Source organism: Terrapene carolina, unplaced genomic scaffold (genome assembly GCF_002925995.2).
Source record: "Terrapene carolina triunguis isolate 2854851 unplaced genomic scaffold, T_m_triunguis-2.0 Scaffold33392, whole genome shotgun sequence".
In the NCBI taxonomy this organism is placed as follows: Eukaryota; Metazoa; Chordata; order Testudines; family Emydidae; genus Terrapene; species Terrapene triunguis.
In genome coordinates, this window is record NW_020697743.1 from 2,717,070 (window position 1) to 2,737,015 (window position 19,946).

Sequence of the window (19,946 nt, forward strand, 5' to 3'; positions counted from 1 at the left end):
ATGGTTAACTTCTCCTTGTTTTAAGATCCAAGGGGGTTTGGATCTGTGTTCACCAGGGAATTGGTGAAAGGTTTCTCAAGGCTTCCCAGGGAGGGAATTCTTGTGATGGTGGCAGCGGACCAAAGCTAAGCTGGTAGATAAGCTTAGAAGTTTTCATGCAGGCCCCTACATTTGAACCCTAAAGTTCAAAGTGGGGATCCAGCCTTGACATATGTGTTTCAGGTTTTCCAGCAATGGGGGAGCCATGATTAGGGCATGCCTGTCATAGGGCGCATGTGTTGCCTATAGTATATAAAGTGTGTTAAAAGCTTCTCTGTGGGGTATGGTGAAGTGGTGACAGACTCTAGACAGAGAAACAGATTCATCTGACTGCAGCCAGTATGCCTCACCAGGCCACCCGGCAGGAAGTGAGATTTTACTTACTCACTATAATTGTAGCCTATGATCATGTATTTAGGTCTCACTGTAGTCTTCAACAAATTGTTAAAGCCACCTGGTCTCTCTCGAACTTGAATGAATTGCTCTGGGGGAAGGGCAGTTCGTAACAGCCTAAAATACAAAGAACCAAACTGACGCTGATTTTGCCAACAACACAGCACTAGTCGTTGAATCAATGGACAAGCTGACTGCAGTACCTAAACCCCTGGAAAGTTCACTTGCAAAAGTCGGCCTGAAAATTAATTGGGGCAAAACCAAAATTATTCTAGTTGGCAACTTTGAACAGGCTGTGGGCTCTAGCATTTAGTGGATGACCACCCAGTACAGATTGTCAGCAATTTCACCTATCTGGGCTCTGTTTTGGATAACATGGGCAGCAAAAGAACTTGAAGCTTACACTGCAAAAGTGTTGTCAGTAATGGGGCGCTTCATCAAGAACGTCTTGCAAACCAAACATCTTGATCAGTAGAGACAAGATGGGGACGAGGATATACAATGCTTCGATGGCCTGATTCCTGACCTATGGGACTGAAACATGGCCCCTCACTATTTAGATTGAAGAGACATTTGGACACCACTCAAATGAAGCATCTCTGAGGACTGAAAACATAAAATGGTTCAAATTCAAGTCAAATGAAGAAAGCCATCTTCTAACTAATTAGGTCCCGCTCTCTCAAACGGTCGCTCAATGCTCTCTAAGGTAGTATGGTCATTTTCTCTGAATGCCTACCAATCTTCCCTGTGAGAATCATCTTTGACTTGAATCCAATGAAAGCAGGATGGAAAAGACACACACAGGCATCCCCAGAAGACCTAAAATATGATGGTTGGACAGCATCAGACATCTGTCCCTAGCAGGCATTCTACCTTGTAATACACCGGGTTTGGTTCAGGACAGAACATAATGGAGGCCGGTAATGCATTCTGTGGCGTCTATGCTGCATAGACAGCATGAGAACTAACTACCTAGCTATGCAACTAGAAGGGATGCAAGCTTTTTCATTTTTTAAACAAACATTTGATTCTGCAGAAGAATAAAGACCCTAATTCCACAATTGCCATGGAATTTTGAGAACAAGGAATTTCAACAACCCAGCTGGAAAAGAAACTTGAGAAGTTAGTTCCCTCCTCATGTAATATTTATTCTGTTTAATTTTAAGTTTTGTTCTTTGAAACAAAGCTTCTATACAGCATACATTCCAATCATGCAACCAAAGTATTGGAGAGACATTTTAAAGTCATATTATTAAAAAAATAATAATAATCTTGGTTTCAAAAGACAGTTATGGTTGCTAAGTGACTATAGAGTTTCTTACCAAATTATTTACATAATCTACGCACTAAAAGCAAAAAAATGAATAGTTAAGTACATAAAGCTTACACAACTCACAAACACATTTTTCTCTAATACAAAGAAATGCTTGAACTCTGACTTAGATTTCAACATCTTGATTTCAGCACCTTTTAACAGATACTGTTCGGACAATATATTTAAACAATTGATTACATTTTTCATGAAGTACTCACAATTGCTGTTTGAGACTTTGGGAGTTTAATAGCAGTGAGTATGACAGTGAGCCTGGGCACCCCTAGATACCAACTGGCAGATGGCACACCATACTATAACTCACATCAGGCCTGACACACATTGCCCCAACACACGGTTGTCATAATCTGTATTTAAAAGGTGTCACGTGAAGGATCATATGCAACCTGGTAACATGCTGGTTCCAAAAATCATTGTGTGGTCTAGGTACAAAGTGTATAGAAAGAGTTTGAGACGTGCGCTGGAAATAGGTTCCTAATATATGTTTCGCACGAAGCACATAAGCCCAGCCTGCCCTAGACCAAGGAATGTGCACTTATCTAATCAGTGTAATCACAGGCAGAGGACAATGCATTCACCTTTATATATAAAGGTAAACAAAGCCATCAAGCTAAACAAGCAGGGGAGAAGACCGCTTAACAATCACACCATGGGACCGAATCTGCACCCCAGGAAATCTTCATGGCTCTTTAAACAGAGACAATTAACTAATATAAGTGGGAACAGAGATGTTTTAGTTATCCATCATTGAAGGGACTCAGGGTTCAGTGCCCTGTGAGCCTATGAAAGCTGGATCCTCTTGGCCTGGAAGGAAAGAATAGCAGGAAACTGACCCAGACTTTAAAGTGAGAAGGGACCATCATGATTATCTAGTCTGGCATCTTGCACATCGCAGGCCCCAGAACCTCACCCACCCACTCCTGTAATAGACCCTTAACCTCTGGCTGAGTTACTGAAGTCCTAAAATCTTGATTTAAAAAAACTTCAAGTTACAGAGAATCCACCATTTATTCTAGTTCAAATCAGCAAGTGACCCATGTCCCAAGTTGCAGAGGAAGGCAAAAAAACCCAGAGTTTCTGCCAATCTGACCTGGGGGAGAATCTGACTCCAAATATGGCGATCAGTTAGACATTGAGCATCTGGGCCAGACACCTGGGAAAGAATTTTCAGATGCAAGTCAGAGCCCTCCCCATCCAGTGTCCCATCACCAAGGGTTGGAGATATTTTCTAATAGTCATCACGGATGTGCCATAGATCATTGTAGGCACCTGATCATACCATCCCCTCCATAAACTTATCAAGCTCAGTCTTGAAACAAGTTAGATTTTTTTGCCACTACTACCCTTGGAAGACTGTTCCAGAACTTCACTCCTCTGCTGGCTAGAAACCTTCATCTAATTTAAAGCCTAAACTTGTCGATGGCCAGTTTATAGCTATTTGTACCAGTGCCAACGTTGGCCCTTAAATAATTGCTCTCCTTCCCTGGTATTTATCCCTCTTTATTTAATCGACACTAACCATATCTCCCCCTCAACCTTCATTTTGTTAAACCAAACAAGCCAAGCTCCTTAAGTCTCCTGCACAGAGGTTCTCCATTCCTCTGATCATCCTAGTAGCCCCTCTCTGCACCTGTGCCAGTTTGAATTAGTCTTTCTTAAACATGGGAGACCAGAACTGCACCCATAATTCCACAGGAGGTCTCACCAGCGCCTTGTATATTGGTAATAACACTTCCTTATCTCTACTGATGCATCCGAGGATTGCATTCGCCTTTTTCACAGCCGCATCACATTGGCAGCTCAGAGTTATCCTGTGATCGACCAATACACCCAGGTCTTTCTCCTCCGTTGTTTCCAACTGATATCTCCCCAGCTTATAGCAAAAATTCTTGTTGGTCCCTAAATGCATGACTTTACACTATTAAATTTCATCCCATTTCTATTACTCCAGTTTTCAAGATCATACAAGAGGACTTTCTGACCTCCAGGAGGGAGCATTCCATGCTGAACCATCCCTTCAAATCCTTGTAAGCTTTTTGCTTTCTCTTAGGGCTAGTCTACACTTTCTACCCGCCGATCCGGGCGGGTAGAAATCGATCTCTCGGGGATCGATTTATCGCGTCTCATCTAGACGGATAAATCGATCCCCGAATCGACGCGCGTACTCCCACCTCGTCAGGAGGAGTAAGCGCTGTCGATGGGGAAGCCACGGCGGTCGATTTGCCGCTGTCCTCACAGCGGGGTGAGTCGAATAGGATACGTCGAATTCAGCTACGCTATTCGCGTAGCTGAATTTGCGTATCTTAAATCGATCCCCCCCCCAGTGTAGACCTAGCCTTAGTAACTTCTGACATGCTTGTTCATCCACTTTGATCTGCAACCCTTCCCTACAATTTTTTTTCCCTAGCTTGGGATGTAGGCTCCAGAAAGTTTCTGCAGCTTTGACTTAAAGTAATTCCAAGCCTGCTCCACATTCAGATCTTCGAGTTCTTCAGTTCAGTCCACTTCCCTAAGTAATTCCCTTAATTTTTTTAAATTGCCCTTTTGAAATCAAGGACCCCAGTTACTGACCTACTTTGTTTATCCTTCCATTTAGCTGAAACTAAACTAATTCATGATCACTCCAATCAAGGTTGTCCTCTACAACAAGTTCTTCTGTGAGGGCCTTGCTACTTACCAAAACAAAATTACCTCTTCTTGGCTTGGTGACTATTTGGTGAAGAATCTGTCAGCTATCACCTCCAGGAATATCTGGGCCCTACCATTATCAGTAGCACTTGTCCTCCAATCTATATCTGAGAAATTAACATCTTCCATAATCACACAATTCCCAGAAGTATTTATTTCATTAAAAATATTAAAAAGGTCTCTATCCATATCGAATCCTGGGAGTCTGAAGCAGACCAAGTAATATAGGCCAGAAATCTGTTTAAACAAAGATAGTAACTTGCTGAAATTAAGTTTTAGTCACCAGAAAACTTGTTTTATTTTGTTTTACTTGTAACCACACTTGTTTCTTTTATTCTTACTTATCACTTAAATCTCTGTTCTTTGTTAATAAGCTTATTCGGGTTTTATTATAAAAAAAATCTGTCGTACATTAAAGTGAATTTTGAGTCTTCAACTAAACTAGTAAGCTGCTGTGCGCGCTGTCTCTTTGGAGGCAGTGAACTTAACTTCTAACAGTAGCCAGTGAGAGGGACTGGACACTGCAGAGAGATGTCTCTGGGGAACTTGTGAATTGGAGTTTGTTGATTGTTACCTGCAAGGAAAGATTGAGATTGACAAGGTAGATGAAGTGGCGTGTCAAAGCAGCAGCAAAAGGTCTTTCCTGCTGAGGTTGATTGAGGGTAATGCAGTGGCTTACGGTTCTGAGTAACCCAAGCAGGACATCAGAGACATGTAGAACTAATATTTAGTTGTAATAGACTTCATGCCTACAATAGGGCTGTGGTTTCAAAGACTCACTGTAGCTTACATTTAAACAGAAACCACAACTCCCTAGCACACAATCTTCTGTCCCCAAGATTATCAGGGTCTTCACTCAGACTACCTGAGGAGTCACACTGGATCTGATCTTCAAAGTCGGAGTGAACATTGGGGACCCAGCACACTGCTCTCCTGGTCCAACAAACCCTCTCAGCCAGGTAAAGATCAGAGGTTTCTCTAACCCCACCATATGATGGAATCAATTATCTTCGATATTTTCAGATCATCGTAGGAAACAATATCACCCCACTATAAGACCACTGGGCAACAAGCTGGTAGAGTAATACAATCACCATGCATCAAAAACTGTCAGTGTCTTAACCCCAAATCAGCTCCAATGATCACCATGGCGTGGTTCACCACCAGATTAAATCAGTTGAAGTACACAAGTAAACAAGTACACCTGTGTCCACAATCCAATCAGAATGCACCCACAATGAACACTGACTTTTTGCAAGACTATGCTGCCACAGTAAAGAACATTACTTCTAGTCTATCAAAACCATAAAATCATGGATGGCAGAACAATTTTGTCTAGTGAACTAACCAATCGCTGGACCCAAGCACTGACAATTGCAGAGAGCTCTCAACCTATTCTACAGAAAAGATCAACTAAATTTGAAAGAAACTCACCAAGGCTGACCTTCCTAAAGTAGACCATTTAGTATTAATCTCTCTGCTATTTCTCATGGAGTTTGGGCCTGTCACGTACAATGAAACCCCAGAATCTGAAAAATATTCAAGTCATCACTCCTGCTGAACAGAGCTAGTGTCTCCCATCACACCCTCTCTGGTGAAAGCCAGCAAGGAAAAACTGTGTCCTGTGCTGGGAAAAATAATGAATACCTCTTTCAGAGGAGCAAACCTCTCCAACTATTGCCCACATTCAGCCTCTCTTTCCTAGCAAGAAACACTGAAGCTCCAGAAAAACAAGACATCTTCAGGCATCCTGGATGCTGAAGAATCTGGCTTCAGACCAGGACACAGCGCAGACGATCCTAGCACTACTAATGGTTGTCTCCTCTTTGCAATGGGTACTGGCCATTTATCAATGCTCATACTAACTCCCTCCACAGCCTCAGACAGTCAATAGAAAGGTGCTGCTCACTCATTTATTGAGTATGCTGGAAGTCAACTATTCAGTGTGTTACGACTTCAGTTATTCTTTCCAACAGGACCCAGACAACGGTGATAGACTACTGTTCCCATCTCCAGAAGTAGATACCTGGGGAGCAAGCGAAAGATCTAACTTGCCTCTCCCCAGCTTTAATATCTATGAGTAAGGATTTCAAGAAATGGTAAGGTACCACAGACCCCGCTGCTAACAGCATGCCAAAAACAACAAACTATCTCTCAGTTTCCAAAGACAAGCCATGCCATCACAAGAATGTAACCATACCTAGATCAGCATCTGAATGAACAGGCGTCAAGGCGGCCATACTCTTCATAGTAATCGACCAACCTGCACCTTTGGGCCTAAAATTCTGGTTGTACAGCTCCAAAGCTATAGGCCCTTCCTAAAGCTACAGAAAAAGCTCTGCTAATTATCAGTTAGAGAGAAACCCCTTGCTTAGTACCTTAGAAAGAGTATGAGAATAATATACTCAAGCAGTGCCCTATCCTGCTCCCACTGAAATCAATGACAGAAGATCTCGCATTGAAATCAGTGGGAGCAGGACTGGCCCCCAACACTCAACAATAAATTTCAACTTTACTTTACGAGCTATTTTCTTTAAATGTCACTGTTGCACATTTTCAAAAGATACTTAATAACATATGAAGAGTTTGAAGTGGTAACGAAAAGCAAGTTTGATACTAAGGAAACAAGAGGCAATGAAAACCACTAGACCAAGACTGTGGCAACCTGCGTTCTATTCCTTGTTTGGCCATTAGCCTGCGAGCTGACCTACAAAAAGTAATTTCACCTCTGTGCCTCAGTTTCCCCCCCTCTGTAAAATGAGGCGAGTGGCACCTTACTTCATAAAGAACGGAGCTCTATGGCTGAGACACACTGAGAATTAAGTATTAGACAAACATCCACAATTTGATTGTAGTGACCTGACACTCAGTTGGATCAATTTTTCTTTAAAAACTTTGCAAAAACATTCTAGAATAAATCTGGATTTTAGGTCAAATCAGTTTTCCCACCCAAAGTGACAAGGAGGGACTAGAGAGTAGGCTTTTAAAATGGAAGCAATTGGCAAACGAGAAAGGCTACTGCCTCTCCATAACAACAGTAAAAATTGCCTAAATAAAGCTACTTGTAATACCACCAGCTCTTACATTGTCAATTGTGGAGCTAATATGTAAAGATTCACTAGTTTAAGAAGTGGTAACCATTGTCATTTCTTCTCCCATCAAGTCTCTTCAGCTTCATAACCATCCTCTGCCTTTCTTTATGGCTTCCCCTCTCCAACTTGCAAGGAAACTTGTGGGAGCTAAATTAGAACCTACTGGTGGCCATGTTTCTCTGTCATCATTACAACAAAAAATAGTTCCGATAGCGATACTGCAGCAAGAGTGCTCTTAAGCTTATTAGAGGAGTGAGATTGAGAATGTAGGGATATTGCCAAATCTTGAAAATAGAAAGGAGAATCCCGCCGGAGCACCAATCCTCCTCTTCAGCCAATAAAGGCTGCAATTACAGTCGTTCAAGTATCGCTGTAGGCGATGGGAAGATAACATCCTTTCAATTCTCAACTTCTGTAACACTAGGGCAAGGAGAACAAGGTGCCATGCTAACTTGCATCCCTGGCTGGGTAGGACACAATGATACTTGGGAGCAACCAGGATCAATGACTAAGAAATTACAACACATTAAGATAACCAAAATGAGACTGCTTACCTTAATTCGAGGCATGGTGACAGTGGGTGGCTTCGCTTCAGCAATGAAACTGTGGCATGTTCCTTTTTCAACAAGTTGTGTAGTGTAGGGCATGAACTGTTTACCCTTTGATCCAAACACAAAATCATCTCTCAAAGCATCTATCAACACAATGACCGCTTTTTTGAAAAGGGGTGATGGAATCTTGGTCCAATTAGAAGTCACTCCTAAAATAAATGTAAACATAAAATGTGTAAAGCATCAATGCAAGTTAAGGGTCCACAACAAAAATGATCAGCACTTCACATAAGACTTCTGCAATAGCTGTAATTGCCAGTGACTGCAATTTAAAGTTAGAAAGTCAGCCCACGTTTTCAAGATTTGAAATTCCAGTCTAATACACCGCTACCTCGATATAACGCAACCCGATATAACACGAATTCGGATATAACGCGGTAAAGCAGTGCTCCGGGGGGCGGGGCTGCGCACTCCGGGGGACCAAAGCAAGTTCAATATAACGTGGTTTCACCTATAACACGGTAAGATTTTTTGGCTCCCGAGGACAGCGTTATATCGAGGTAGGGGTGTACCAGTATTTGACTGGGCATGTTCTGGTTTTCACTGTAAACAAGACAGGACTGTACTGTTTTCAGTTCACCTGCAGCTGGAATCTATGTCTATCCATATCCACCTTGGCTTCATGAAATCAAAAGATTCAGTCCACGTGGTCTTTAGTCTGACTTAGGTCCCAATAATGCACTGACCAGCAGTGGTGCCCATCGTTGAGGGGAAGTGCTAGATGTAGTGAGTAGAAATTGGGTAAAACGGCTTGTGAGCCCTCTAGTGGCTGCCACTGCATTTTGTGTTTTAGAAGCCAGCTTGTAGTTTTTATATACAACTTCCTTGTATGTTGTGTATATTTAGAAAATATGGTTATCTGGAATCCTATTGTGCCTGTGCTTTTATATATGGTTATGTAAAGAACAAAATAGGGATTCAACTGAAACAAGTACTAATCATATGGTCACTTCACAGACAGGGGCAATGTAACAAGAGCAGTCAAGTTTCACAGAAGCAAAAAGCTGTGGCAACAGCCCCACTTCCACCTCCTTGTGGGGAGCTAGTGGTCCAGTCCCATTCCAGAGAGGCACAGGGAGGAGGTGGGCCAGTCCTATCCCCTGGGGAATAGGGGAGTTGGTGGGCTAAGGTGTGTGTGGGGGGGGGGTCGGGTCTCACTGATGGCTGGCCCAGAGCAGACATTTGAACCCAGCTTGCTCCATGCTCAGCTCTGGCCCAGGCTACCACTGCTGCTCCTTGTCCAGCTGATAGGAAGACAAAGGACCAGTCAAATTAAACTTTATTTTCTTTCCTCTGCCAATGCCTCAGCTCCGGCTGGGTTTATTCTCTCTCATGAATCATAAAACCAAATAAACCAAAAAGACCCCAAACACTTGGGCTCCTGGATCTTGTTTTCCTGCTTCCAGCCCAAAGCAAACTTTTAAAGCCAAATTCTAACCACCTGTAAAAGGGATTAATAATGGAATTGCTGTCAAGCTGTTAATTAGAACAATATGAATGGAGCTGTTCTAATAAAAGGTACGGGGACTATGGCAAACATAGGTGACCTGTGATGGAAAGGAATTAATGTCTCAAATGAACATGGATGAGTGTGATCCATGTACAAAAATAGTGCAAGGAGCGAGGGCAGACTCTCCATGTGCACATGCTAATGATGCACCCAAGGATTTTCAATAATTAGATCTGACAAGGTTGGTTAAGAAGGAAAAGTGAGCAAGGGCCCAGAAAGGCAGGGGATGGGGGCACGATTACCTACGCAGGTTACCTGGGCCAAGCAGGGGATTGGAAGCAGGAGAGGGGCTGGTTACCTGGGCCAAGCTGGGGTAGGGGAAGTGGAAGAGGAGCTGACTACCTAGGCAAGGCCAGGAGGAAAAAGAAGGGTTGAGGGGAATCGGTCACCTGGACCCGGACCAGACCAGGGAAAGGAGGGGGACCAGGCTGCTTACCTAGACAGGGCAGTGAAAGGAGTGAACAGGGAGGACGGTGGCAGGAGAGATGATTATACCTAAGTGGGGTGATTACCTGGGCCAGGCAGCAGAAGGAGGGACTGAGGGCTGCCCCGGCCAAGCAGGGGATGGGAGAGGGGTGGGAGGTCTTGGTTACTTAGGCCAGCCGGGGGAAGGGGCGGGCCGGATACCCGGGCCAGGTGGGGAATAGGCGGGCCAATTACCTGACCCAGACAGGGGAAAGCGAGAACGGTGGGGGGTGGTTACCTGGCCCCGGGCAGATTACCCGGGCTAGGGAAGGAGAGGACGATGGGAGAGGGTTACCTGGGCCGGGTGGTTACCTGGGCCAGACGGGGGAAGAAGAGGATAGCGGGGGCAGTTATCCAGCTCAGGTGTGGGATGGTTACCCGGGCCAGGCGGGGGAAGGAGAGGCCGGGCCGGGGCTGGTTACCCGGTCAGGTGGGGGATGGGGCTGGTTACCCGGGCCGAGCGGATTACCCGGGCGGGGAAAGAAGAGGACGGCGGGGGATGGTTACCTGGGCCGGGCGGGGAAAGGAGAGGCCGGGCGGGGGAAGGGGCTGGTTACCAGGGCCGGACCGGGGAAGGAGAGGCCGGCGGGGGATGGGGATGGTTACCCGGGGCGGGCGGGGGAAGGAGACCGGCGGGGGCCGGGGCTGGTTACCTGGGCCGGGCGGGGGCGGCTCAGCGGGCGGGACCCCGCGGGCCTCTCTCCGGGGCAGGGATCTCACGGGCACCGGGAAGAAGCCCCGGAGGAACAGCCCCACCCCGAGCGCCTGCACCAGGAGGCAGCCGGCGGCGAAGACCCCCGAGCGCAGCCGCATCCTCGGCGCTGGGCGGCCCCGGGACAGCCGCGCTCCCAGCCCGACCGGCTCAGGTGAAGGGGGCGGGGCGGCCCCGGCTCGGCTCAGCCAGCGCTGCGATTGGCTCGTGACTAACCAACCGGCAGCCTCCGCCTGCAAAACAAACCGAACCTCAGCGCTAAACCGGCCCGAGGCCGGAAGAGCCACTCAGAAAACTACAGCTCCCAGCAGCCCCTTCCACAGCCCCCTGCTCTATGGAGCGGTGCAGGGATCAATCCGCGTTGCCGCCTCCCCCCAATCTTGCCCAGCCGTCTTGTAGCGACTGGGAGGAGTCACTGGTGTCGCCGCCTGGTCCTTGCAGCCCCACAGCAGCGGCTGACATTTGCCTCACGCCGGGGCCGGGGGCAGTGAGCGGCTGCGTGGCCAAAGGCACTGGCCATGGGTGTGACTATCTAGGCTAAGGCCGGCACAGCCTGGGGCTAGGGCCGGTCATTTACACGCACGTGCCTTCCGGGGCCTGGCAGGAGGTCCTGCCACGTGCCCAGCATGTGTTAGTGAACAGTGGCAAGCGAGGGAGCGGGTTGTGCTGGGCACGCAGCGGCAAGGGCAGAGAAACCTGGGCAACGCCGAGTCTGGTCAAGCGACAGGAACCCAGCGGCACCCAGTTCCCTGGACGCTACCCGGCCTGCGGGGAACGGGATTGGGAAAGGAGAGGCTAGAGGAAATAGCCAGCGGTGTCAGCCCACCACACTGGAATCTTCTTTCAAAGGGGATGTTGCTCAATGCGAATTGAATTCGTTTTGTGTATTGTTCATGTGCACGCAATGCTGCCATGCATTGCTTTGGCAGTCCTCCGGCTGCGACATGTTAATGACCTGTCTGGATCTGCATGCCAGCTGCTGCTCTGGCATCAAGTTGACCAGATATTCCCCCTCTCATTTAAAAACTGACACGAGGCCAGAATTTGCCCATTTGCTCCTGGATTTAGCTATATCTCCATTGCTGTGATATTACTCCAAAAGTCCTACAACAGGCATCAAGCAGCTGCTTGGAGTCATGCTGAGAACCTGGATCTCGTTGCCACCTGAGGAGAAGTGGGGGTGCAGCAAGATCTTGTGGACAGCCCTGCAGAATAAAGATCTTTTTTGTGACGATTGTTAAGGAGATGTCTGCCAGGGGTCACAACCGGGACACTGTCCAGTGCTGGATAAAGAGCAAAGACCTCAGGAGGATTTATGTTAAAACCAGGCAATGGGGTGGAAGTGAAAGTGTAATCTCTCCATTGAGCATTGGCCTGTTAAATCCAGGGTTGTGAGTTCAATCCTTGAGGGGGCCACTTAGGGATCTGGGGCAAAATCAGTACTTGGTCCTGCTAGTGAAGGCAGGGGGCTGGACTTGATAACCTTTCAAGGTCCCTTCCAGTTCTAGGAGATAGGATATCTCCATTAATTTATTTATTCTTGAGGAGATGGACAGGATTTTGAACAATTACACTGCCACCAAGCATTATGGACCCTGTTGCCCCCTCTCTACCTTCCAAACCCCCGAGGATGAGTAGCAAGAGTCATGGGAGGAGGAACACAAGGAAGACAGTGAAGAGCTCTCTGTGAAGGTAGCCATGTAGGAAGCAAGTCCAATCTCCAGCCAAAACCCAGGCCAGGACTGAGAAGGCAGATTGGGTGGAGAGAATGTCTGTATATTAAGTATTTATCTTTACAATTTATTATACTGTGCTGCTGTGCTAACTTCTGTTCTGGGTGCCACATGCTCCATACAAGCTAGGAGCTTTTCTGAGTCCTCAGCCCCCACCTCTCTCCTGCAGTCCGCCCGTGCACTACACCCCCAGACTGCCCACCCCATACACTTTTTCAGAATGGCGTCTGTCCTGGCCAGGCAGTTGACTTCTGACTCATGCTAAAGCCCTGACTCTTGACTCTTTTCAAGCCCATGCTATGGAGGGCACATACCAATCTACCTAATTCCTTTCTTCTCCCTGCATCTGTCCAGCCTGGTGAACATCCCCAAACCCCATTCACCTGCTCAAAATAACTTCAGCAGTATAGAGCAGCTGCAACTTGTACCCCACTTCCCCTCCCCTTCCTCAGCATATTTGAATAATGAAAACATTCAATTGTGCGAAATTCAGCAGTTTGAGACAGTGGTTCTAGGAAAAGAAGTTTGGTTAGTGTTCTTAGTTTACAGGATGTAGGTGTGGACATTGCATGTCATACAGCTGCCATTTCAGGCATAAATAGCCTGTAATAGGCATTCATACAGGAAAACCTTAGGGCTAGCCAAGCTGAACAACTCTGAATAGCTATTTGCAGGCTTACATAGAGACAGACTAGGAGCAGTTCATGCATCAAACTGTCAGTGCAGAAACCAATCAGTTTCTCCCTGCAGTTTCAGTATATCTGCAGTGGAGATAAAGCAGCATCTAAGATGGAGAAATTGCTCAATTTAGGTCTGATGGTGTGAGGTCATTGTCCTCGGTAGGGCTCGCAATTCCCTTCCACTCCTGCTGCACTTCCGGGGGAACCATCAGGCTGTGAAGTTATTCACCAAGTCTCGCTGGTCTGCCCTTTGCCTTTTTGAATAAGGCCACTGGCTGCCTCCTAGGCACCCACCTCAGTGTAACATCATGGAGCGCCAGGGCAGCTTGAAGCAATGGAGAGGGGATTACTATCCAGCTCATCCCCAGATGCCCCCCACTAACCTATCCTGTACCACATAAGCACCTCCAAGGCACAGCAAAAACCAAACTGGGAACATAATTCCCAACCCTCACAGCCTCTAAGGCTACGTCTTCACTACCCGCCGATCCGGCGGGTAGCAATCGGTTTATCGGGGATCGACTTACCGCGTCTCGTGAGGACGCGGTAAAATCGATCCCTGATCGCTCTGCCGTCGACTCCGGAAATCCACCTCGACAAGAGGCGGCAGAGGAGTCGGCGGAAGCGCGGCAGCGGTCGGCTTTCCCCCGTCCTCACCACCAGGTAAGCCGACCTAAAATACGCAACTTCAGCTACGGTATTCACGTAGCTGAAGTTGCGTATCTTAGGTCGGAACCCCGCTGTAGTGTAGACCTAGCCTAAGGCACAACGGCCTGTGACGTACAAGGAGGTTGTGGGGAGGGGAGCCTGGGCCCTCCCACTCCACCAGGCTCCGACCCAGGGCCCTTTGAGAGCTGTCAATGCTCTGACAACCGGGGCTGCCCAAGGTGGCCCTCTCTGAGCCACTTTCTAGCACATCCCCCACCCCCAATGATTGTCCCAAAATCACTGTCTGGGTTTAGAAAAAAGAACAGGAGTACTTGTGGCACCTTAGAGACTAAGGGCACGTCTTCGGCGGGTAGCAATCAATCTATTGGGGATCGACTTATCGCATCTAGTGAAGACGCGATAAAATCGATCCCCGATGGCTCTTCCGTCAACTCCGGAAATCCACTGCAGCAAGAGGCGGAAGCGGAGTCGACGGCGGCGCGGCAGCAGTCGACTCGCCGCCGTCCTCACAGCCAGGTAAGTCGACCTAAAATACGCCACTTCAGCTACGCTATTCATGTAGCTGAAGTTGCGTATCTTAGGTCGACCCCCCCCTGTAGTGTAGACCTAGCCTAACAAATTTATTTGAGCATAAGCTTTCGTGGGCTAAAACCCACTTCATCGGATGCATGCAGTGGAAAATACAGTAGGAAGATAGATAGATATATACACAAAGAACAGGAAACAATGGGTGTTACCATACACACTATAATGAGAGTGATCTCTTAAGGTGAGCCCACGAAAGCTTATGCTCAAGTAAATTTGTTAGTCTCTAAGGTGCCACAAGTATTCCTGTTCTTTTTGCTGATACAGACTAACACGGCTGCTACTCTGAAACCTGTCTGGGTTTAGGTGGTGTGAGTGAGGGATGTCTGCTCACCAAAAGGCACCCTCTCGGGCAGCAACTGCCTCCACCGGCGGTATGGCCCAGCCTCCTGGGCCAGCTTAGGCCAAGGGCTTTCCCCTGCTGGGGTAGTTTGAACAAAAATAAAGGGGGATTAACCAAGTCCAGAGTTCGTATGAAAGGGAGAGGGGAATGCTTCCCTCTCAGGCTGTCTCTGCAGCAGGTCCTCCCTTCACCTCAGGGAGGGATCACTGGCAGCTGTTTAGGGAGGGATTCTGCCTTTCCTCAGCTCTTCGCTTCTGGAGTTGCAAGTCGCAGGTCTGCTCTCTTCCCTGAGCAGACACCAAATGACCTGCTCCCCTGCCCTTTAACTCCTCCTCCAGTTGTGCATTTGCTACAGTGGGGTGGGGCTGGCAGGGCCCAGAGCAATTCCTTAACCCCTTATTGTCCAGTGTGGGGTTTGTACATCCCATCACAGCTGGGAAGAATATCAGGGATGGGAAGTCATAAATGCTTGTTTAAAAAAATTCTATTGTAGCCTCTCTGGAATGTGAACAATAACCGCTTGTAGTTTTGTCCTGGTCCCACAGCCATGGCACCTGCAATGTCCGGACAGGGCTTTTACCAATGGCTGAGCGGCTGGCTAATCTGAAGGGGAAGAAACAGAAAACTCAGGATGAAAAATTTGCAGCTTCACTGCAGACTCCCTGCAAAAATTGATACTGGAGAGGAGGGGGTTGTATTTGACGTGACAGAGGATAAAACCCAGAGAACTATCCAAAGAGAGCATTGAAAAGGCCAGAGATCGTTGCAGTGGTCAAAGCCAGCATTGCCATGGTACTGTAGAGAAAGATAGGGAGATGCAGAGGCAACTCGAGGAAACAAGACAGAGTTAGCGTGCTCTGCTGCAGGGCATGCTGGTAGTGAGCACACAGACAATCCAGTGCCCTCAACCAGACCCCACCATGTTCTGTAGCTCCTGGACAACACAGGGTACTGGGAATGCCATCTATGTTCCTGACTGTACTCCTGCAGCCATGCTCCCAGAGGCCATTCCCCTCCCCTCCCTGGCCCAAACTCAAGGCAACAAGAACAATTGCAACTGGGAGCGCAGTTCTTCCAAGCCTCTGATAACTTTGAGCCCTGACACTCCAAACCAGAAGGCTCAGGAACAAGAAGCAAAGGAGGCATGGCATGTACTCACCTGTCAACTGGAGCATCCCCCCCATTGGCATGTCCTGTGTCACTTTAAAGCTTCGTTTCACTGTTGTTTTAATTAAAGTCCTCTTTCTGGTTGTTATATAATAAATCATTGTTTAATAATAAAAACCGTATAAAAATTCAGTCACAAAGACTCGGCAATGCATTTTACATAGTATGTCTGAATTTTGCACAAGTCATCGGTTTTTACCAAGTATTGAGGCGCAGACACAAGCTGAAAGGAGGAGTGCCACCATGGGCCACGTCTACCACGCATAAAAGAGAGAGCCATGCTCACAATCCAGTCCCTCCCCGCCCCCTGGGATAGCAGCGGGATGTGCAGCTGCACATCTTTAGGCCTCAGACTCAAAGTCAGAGAAATGGGCTCTCTGTGGGATGCTTTGCCGGCTGCTCAAACTGCTGGGCGAGTCTCTGCACCTCAGCCTCCCACCCATCGTGAAGGCTTTCTCCTTTACTCCTACAAATATTGTGCAAAATACAGCATGCTGCGATATTCTTGGCAAGTACTTTTCTGCAGCTTCCAACTTATTCCACAAACAGCACCACCTTCCTTTCAGACGGCCAAACACACACTCCACTGTCATTCTGCCAATGCTGAGGCGATAGTGAAACAGTTCTTTCCTTCTGTCCAGGTGCTCTCTGAATGGCTTTATGAGCCAGGGAAGCAGAGGATAAGCCAGATCTCTCAGGATATCCAGAGCAGTCTCCACACCATCAATGCCCATAAGAACATACATAAGAACATAAGAACGGCCGTACTGGGTCAGACCAAAGGTCCATCTAGCCCAGTATCCTGTCTACCGACAGTGGCCAATGCCAGGTGCCCCAGAAGGAGTGAACCCAACAGGTAATGATCAAGTGATCTCTCTCCTGCCATCCATCTCCACCCTATGAAAAACAGAGTCTAGGGACACCATTCCTTACCCATTGTGGCTAATAGCCATTAATGGACTTAACCTCCATGAATTTATCCAGTTCTCTTTTAAACGCTGTTATAGTCCTAGCCTTCACAACCTCCTCAGGCAAGGAGTTCCGCAAGTTAACTGTGCACTGTGTGAAGAAGAACTTCCTTTTATTTGTTTTAAACCTGCTGCCTATTAATTTCATAATAATTTTTATTAATAATTTCATCGCCCACAGTGATCATGGAGGCAGACTGTCCTGTATTCATTCATTGATGTAAATAGAGTTGAGTTCCAAAAGATCCTAGCATCATGGACCCTTCCAGGTCTGTAAGCCTGCCACAATGGTCAACTGGCTCTTGGAGCACCAGGAAGAAATATCCCATTCTGTTTATAAGCTCTGAGCCCTGGTGTGAGGAGCAAGTGATAGGCACATGGGTCCCAGCAACTGCCCCAATACAGTTTGGGAGCCCCATATGTGCAAAGCCATCAATAATCTCCTGTTACCCAGCTTTATAACCTGGTACAACAGTCCCTTGTGCATCACATCACACACCTATGTGACAGTGGCCCCAGCAGTCCACCTCCCTAAGCTGAATTGGTTGGCTATGGACAAGTTGCATTCAGGGGTGGCCAACTTCCTGATGGCAAAGCTGGTACCTCATGTTGGCATGCTGTCACTGCAACTCCAGGGCTAGTTCAGCACAGATCTCAAATAAGGTTGCCTTCACCATCCTGAAGTTCTGTCGCCATTGCTGGTCATCCCAGGGCTACAGAATGATCCTTTCCCACCAGTCGATGCTGGTTTCCCAAGCCCAGAAATGGTGCTGTACCCTGAGAAGCTGCTCCCATAAGAGCTTCTGTACTAGCAGCGGCTCACTATCATCCTCGCCTTCGTCCCCCTTCCTCTGCGCTGCTGAAACTGCTCCTGCTGGAGAAGCCACGACTGTAGTCCTCTTATTTGCTCAGCGGCATAGCGGGCAAAGTCCAAACCCATCAGAATCATGGGATCTTTTTTAAATTTGACCTTAAGTTCCAGAATGTCACTGGCTTCCACTATACATCCCCTAATGTGCAGCGATAAATATGGCAGAATGCACATAGCTCAGCAGCAAAGCAAAGGACCATGGGATACCCTCCAAGAATGCCCCATGCATAGTACACAGTAAGCCCCCACTGTGTGTACCCAATGATGTGAACTGAAAGAGGGCACAGCCATCCCGTGTGCACACTATTAGTGTGGTTTACGTATTGTGCATTAACTATGCACGTCACGCTGTGAATTAAACCCCTCGTGTAGACAAGCCCTCCCCTTCTAGTCTAAATATCCTTGCCTAATATTATGCTTTGCTGATGTCTCTCCTTTTTGTCAATTTCTTGCTCTGCATTTCACTTCCAGAGCTTAGTCTCCTTTGGAAACTCCTGTTTAGTTTTCCTCTCAGATCTTTACACCAGCTGTTGAGTTAATAACTTGTCAGGATCTACTCTATACCATCTTGCTCTTTGAACACCCCGAGGATCTGCTCTATAGCATTTCACTCCCACAGGAATTCTCTGTCTTCAGTCCCAACAGAAAAGTTGACGTCTCCTATGCTGCTGGTAGAACAAACATCCTCTCTCTCTAACCAAAGTGCTACTTGCAAAGTTGTCACTAGGAAATTAGACAATGTACTTGGAGAGGCGATAGGGGTGGAGGGAGGACACCACTTGCTCTGTGCACAAGCCTCTGAATAAAATCAAGTATGAACAGGAGAGCCACCTCCTTTTATACATGGGGCATATACTGTATCAGTTGAGAGACACATTTATGAAATAATACTCCTGGCAGTATTTAGCCGTTACAATACAATCCCCAAGAATTACTGTTTCATCAGAAAATCCAAAAGGACATAAGGTAACTTTTACCATCTTTCCATTCTTTAGTACCTGGCAAATTGTATGTATGTCAAGTCTGCTGGTTTAAACAGAGCCAGAGCATCAAAAGGGTTATCTAAGGCAGTCCACTGAAGTGCGAATCTCTACTTCATGGTACTGCAGTGGAAGTCTCAAAGGCTTTGTAGTGATTGAGGTGAAAGACGAGGCGCACGGCTTGTCATTTTAAACCCCACTACAAAGGGGACATTTTAATCCCATAAGTGAAGGAGGCAGCAGAATTATACAGTAGCTTTACCCACAAACAAAGGGTGAGTTCCCCTCACACCCCACGTTCAGTTTCAGATACTAAGGCAAGTGGCCCCACATAAGCGTAATAGGATTTGGAATTGAGTGCTTCAGAGGCAATCAAAGGCTGTGAAAGCCTCTAACAACCACCTGCAGGAAGTGAGAGCCATTTGGTTTGTGTCCTGCAGGCTAAAGACTAATGGGTGAAAAGACATAGCTCCTGGGCATGCTGTTAGAATGATTTTTTTTAAAAAGAAAAGAAAGCAAACCTGCAGATTAAACAAATTGAAAGAACTACATGGTGCAGTAGGTAAACTCATCAGTTGCCACAGGAGTCAAAATGACAAGGGAAAGGTAGCTTGGTAGCATCATCTTGGTCCCTATTTGTACGCGCTAAATTGTACTGAGGTGTGAATATCAGTCTGTGCTTACGAGGGTCCCTGTCTGTGTTAGAATAGCAGTGGTACTGCAGGTTCACATGGAGATATTTTGGCAGAACGGAAAGAATCATCTATATGCTTGTACTCTACCTGATCTTAGCAAGTGCGTTTCAGGTCAGATGAGGTCAATGTCAGTCTTTTCATTGGCTCTAATGAACTTCAAATAAAGCCCTTAGGACAACAGGTTAAAAACATGGGTGCCTAAGGTTATTCACCGATCCACATCTAGGCCCTTTAATAAGTGACCTGATTTTGAAGAGTGCGGAGCACCCAGCAGCTCTCCTATCAATTACTAACGTTATTCCAGTCATGTAGCCTTTAGGACGGAAACTGCAGGGAAGAGCCCCCTAGAGTCTGAGCCAGCTGAGCTGCTGCAGAGGCAGCATGAGTAAGAACAGACAGCCACGGATAACCT

The 19,946-nt window shown here is 47.0% G+C and overlaps 1 protein-coding gene across 1 annotated transcript in view; it reads right to left on the reverse strand.

Moving 5' to 3' along the window:
- LOC112108272 (GPI ethanolamine phosphate transferase 2) overlaps positions 1-10,977 on the reverse strand; it is a 122,749-nt gene extending 111,772 nt beyond the window's left edge. Inside the window, exons 1-2 of the mRNA XM_024202331.3 lie at positions 10,785-10,977; positions 8,100-8,305 (exon numbers count right to left, since the gene is read on the reverse strand). Coding sequence (XP_024058099.2) covers positions 8,100-8,305; positions 10,785-10,944 — 366 coding nt within the window. The 5' untranslated portion in view covers positions 10,945-10,977. The remainder of the gene's footprint in view (positions 1-8,099; positions 8,306-10,784) is intronic.
- Positions 10,978-19,946: the final 8,969 nt, after the last annotated feature.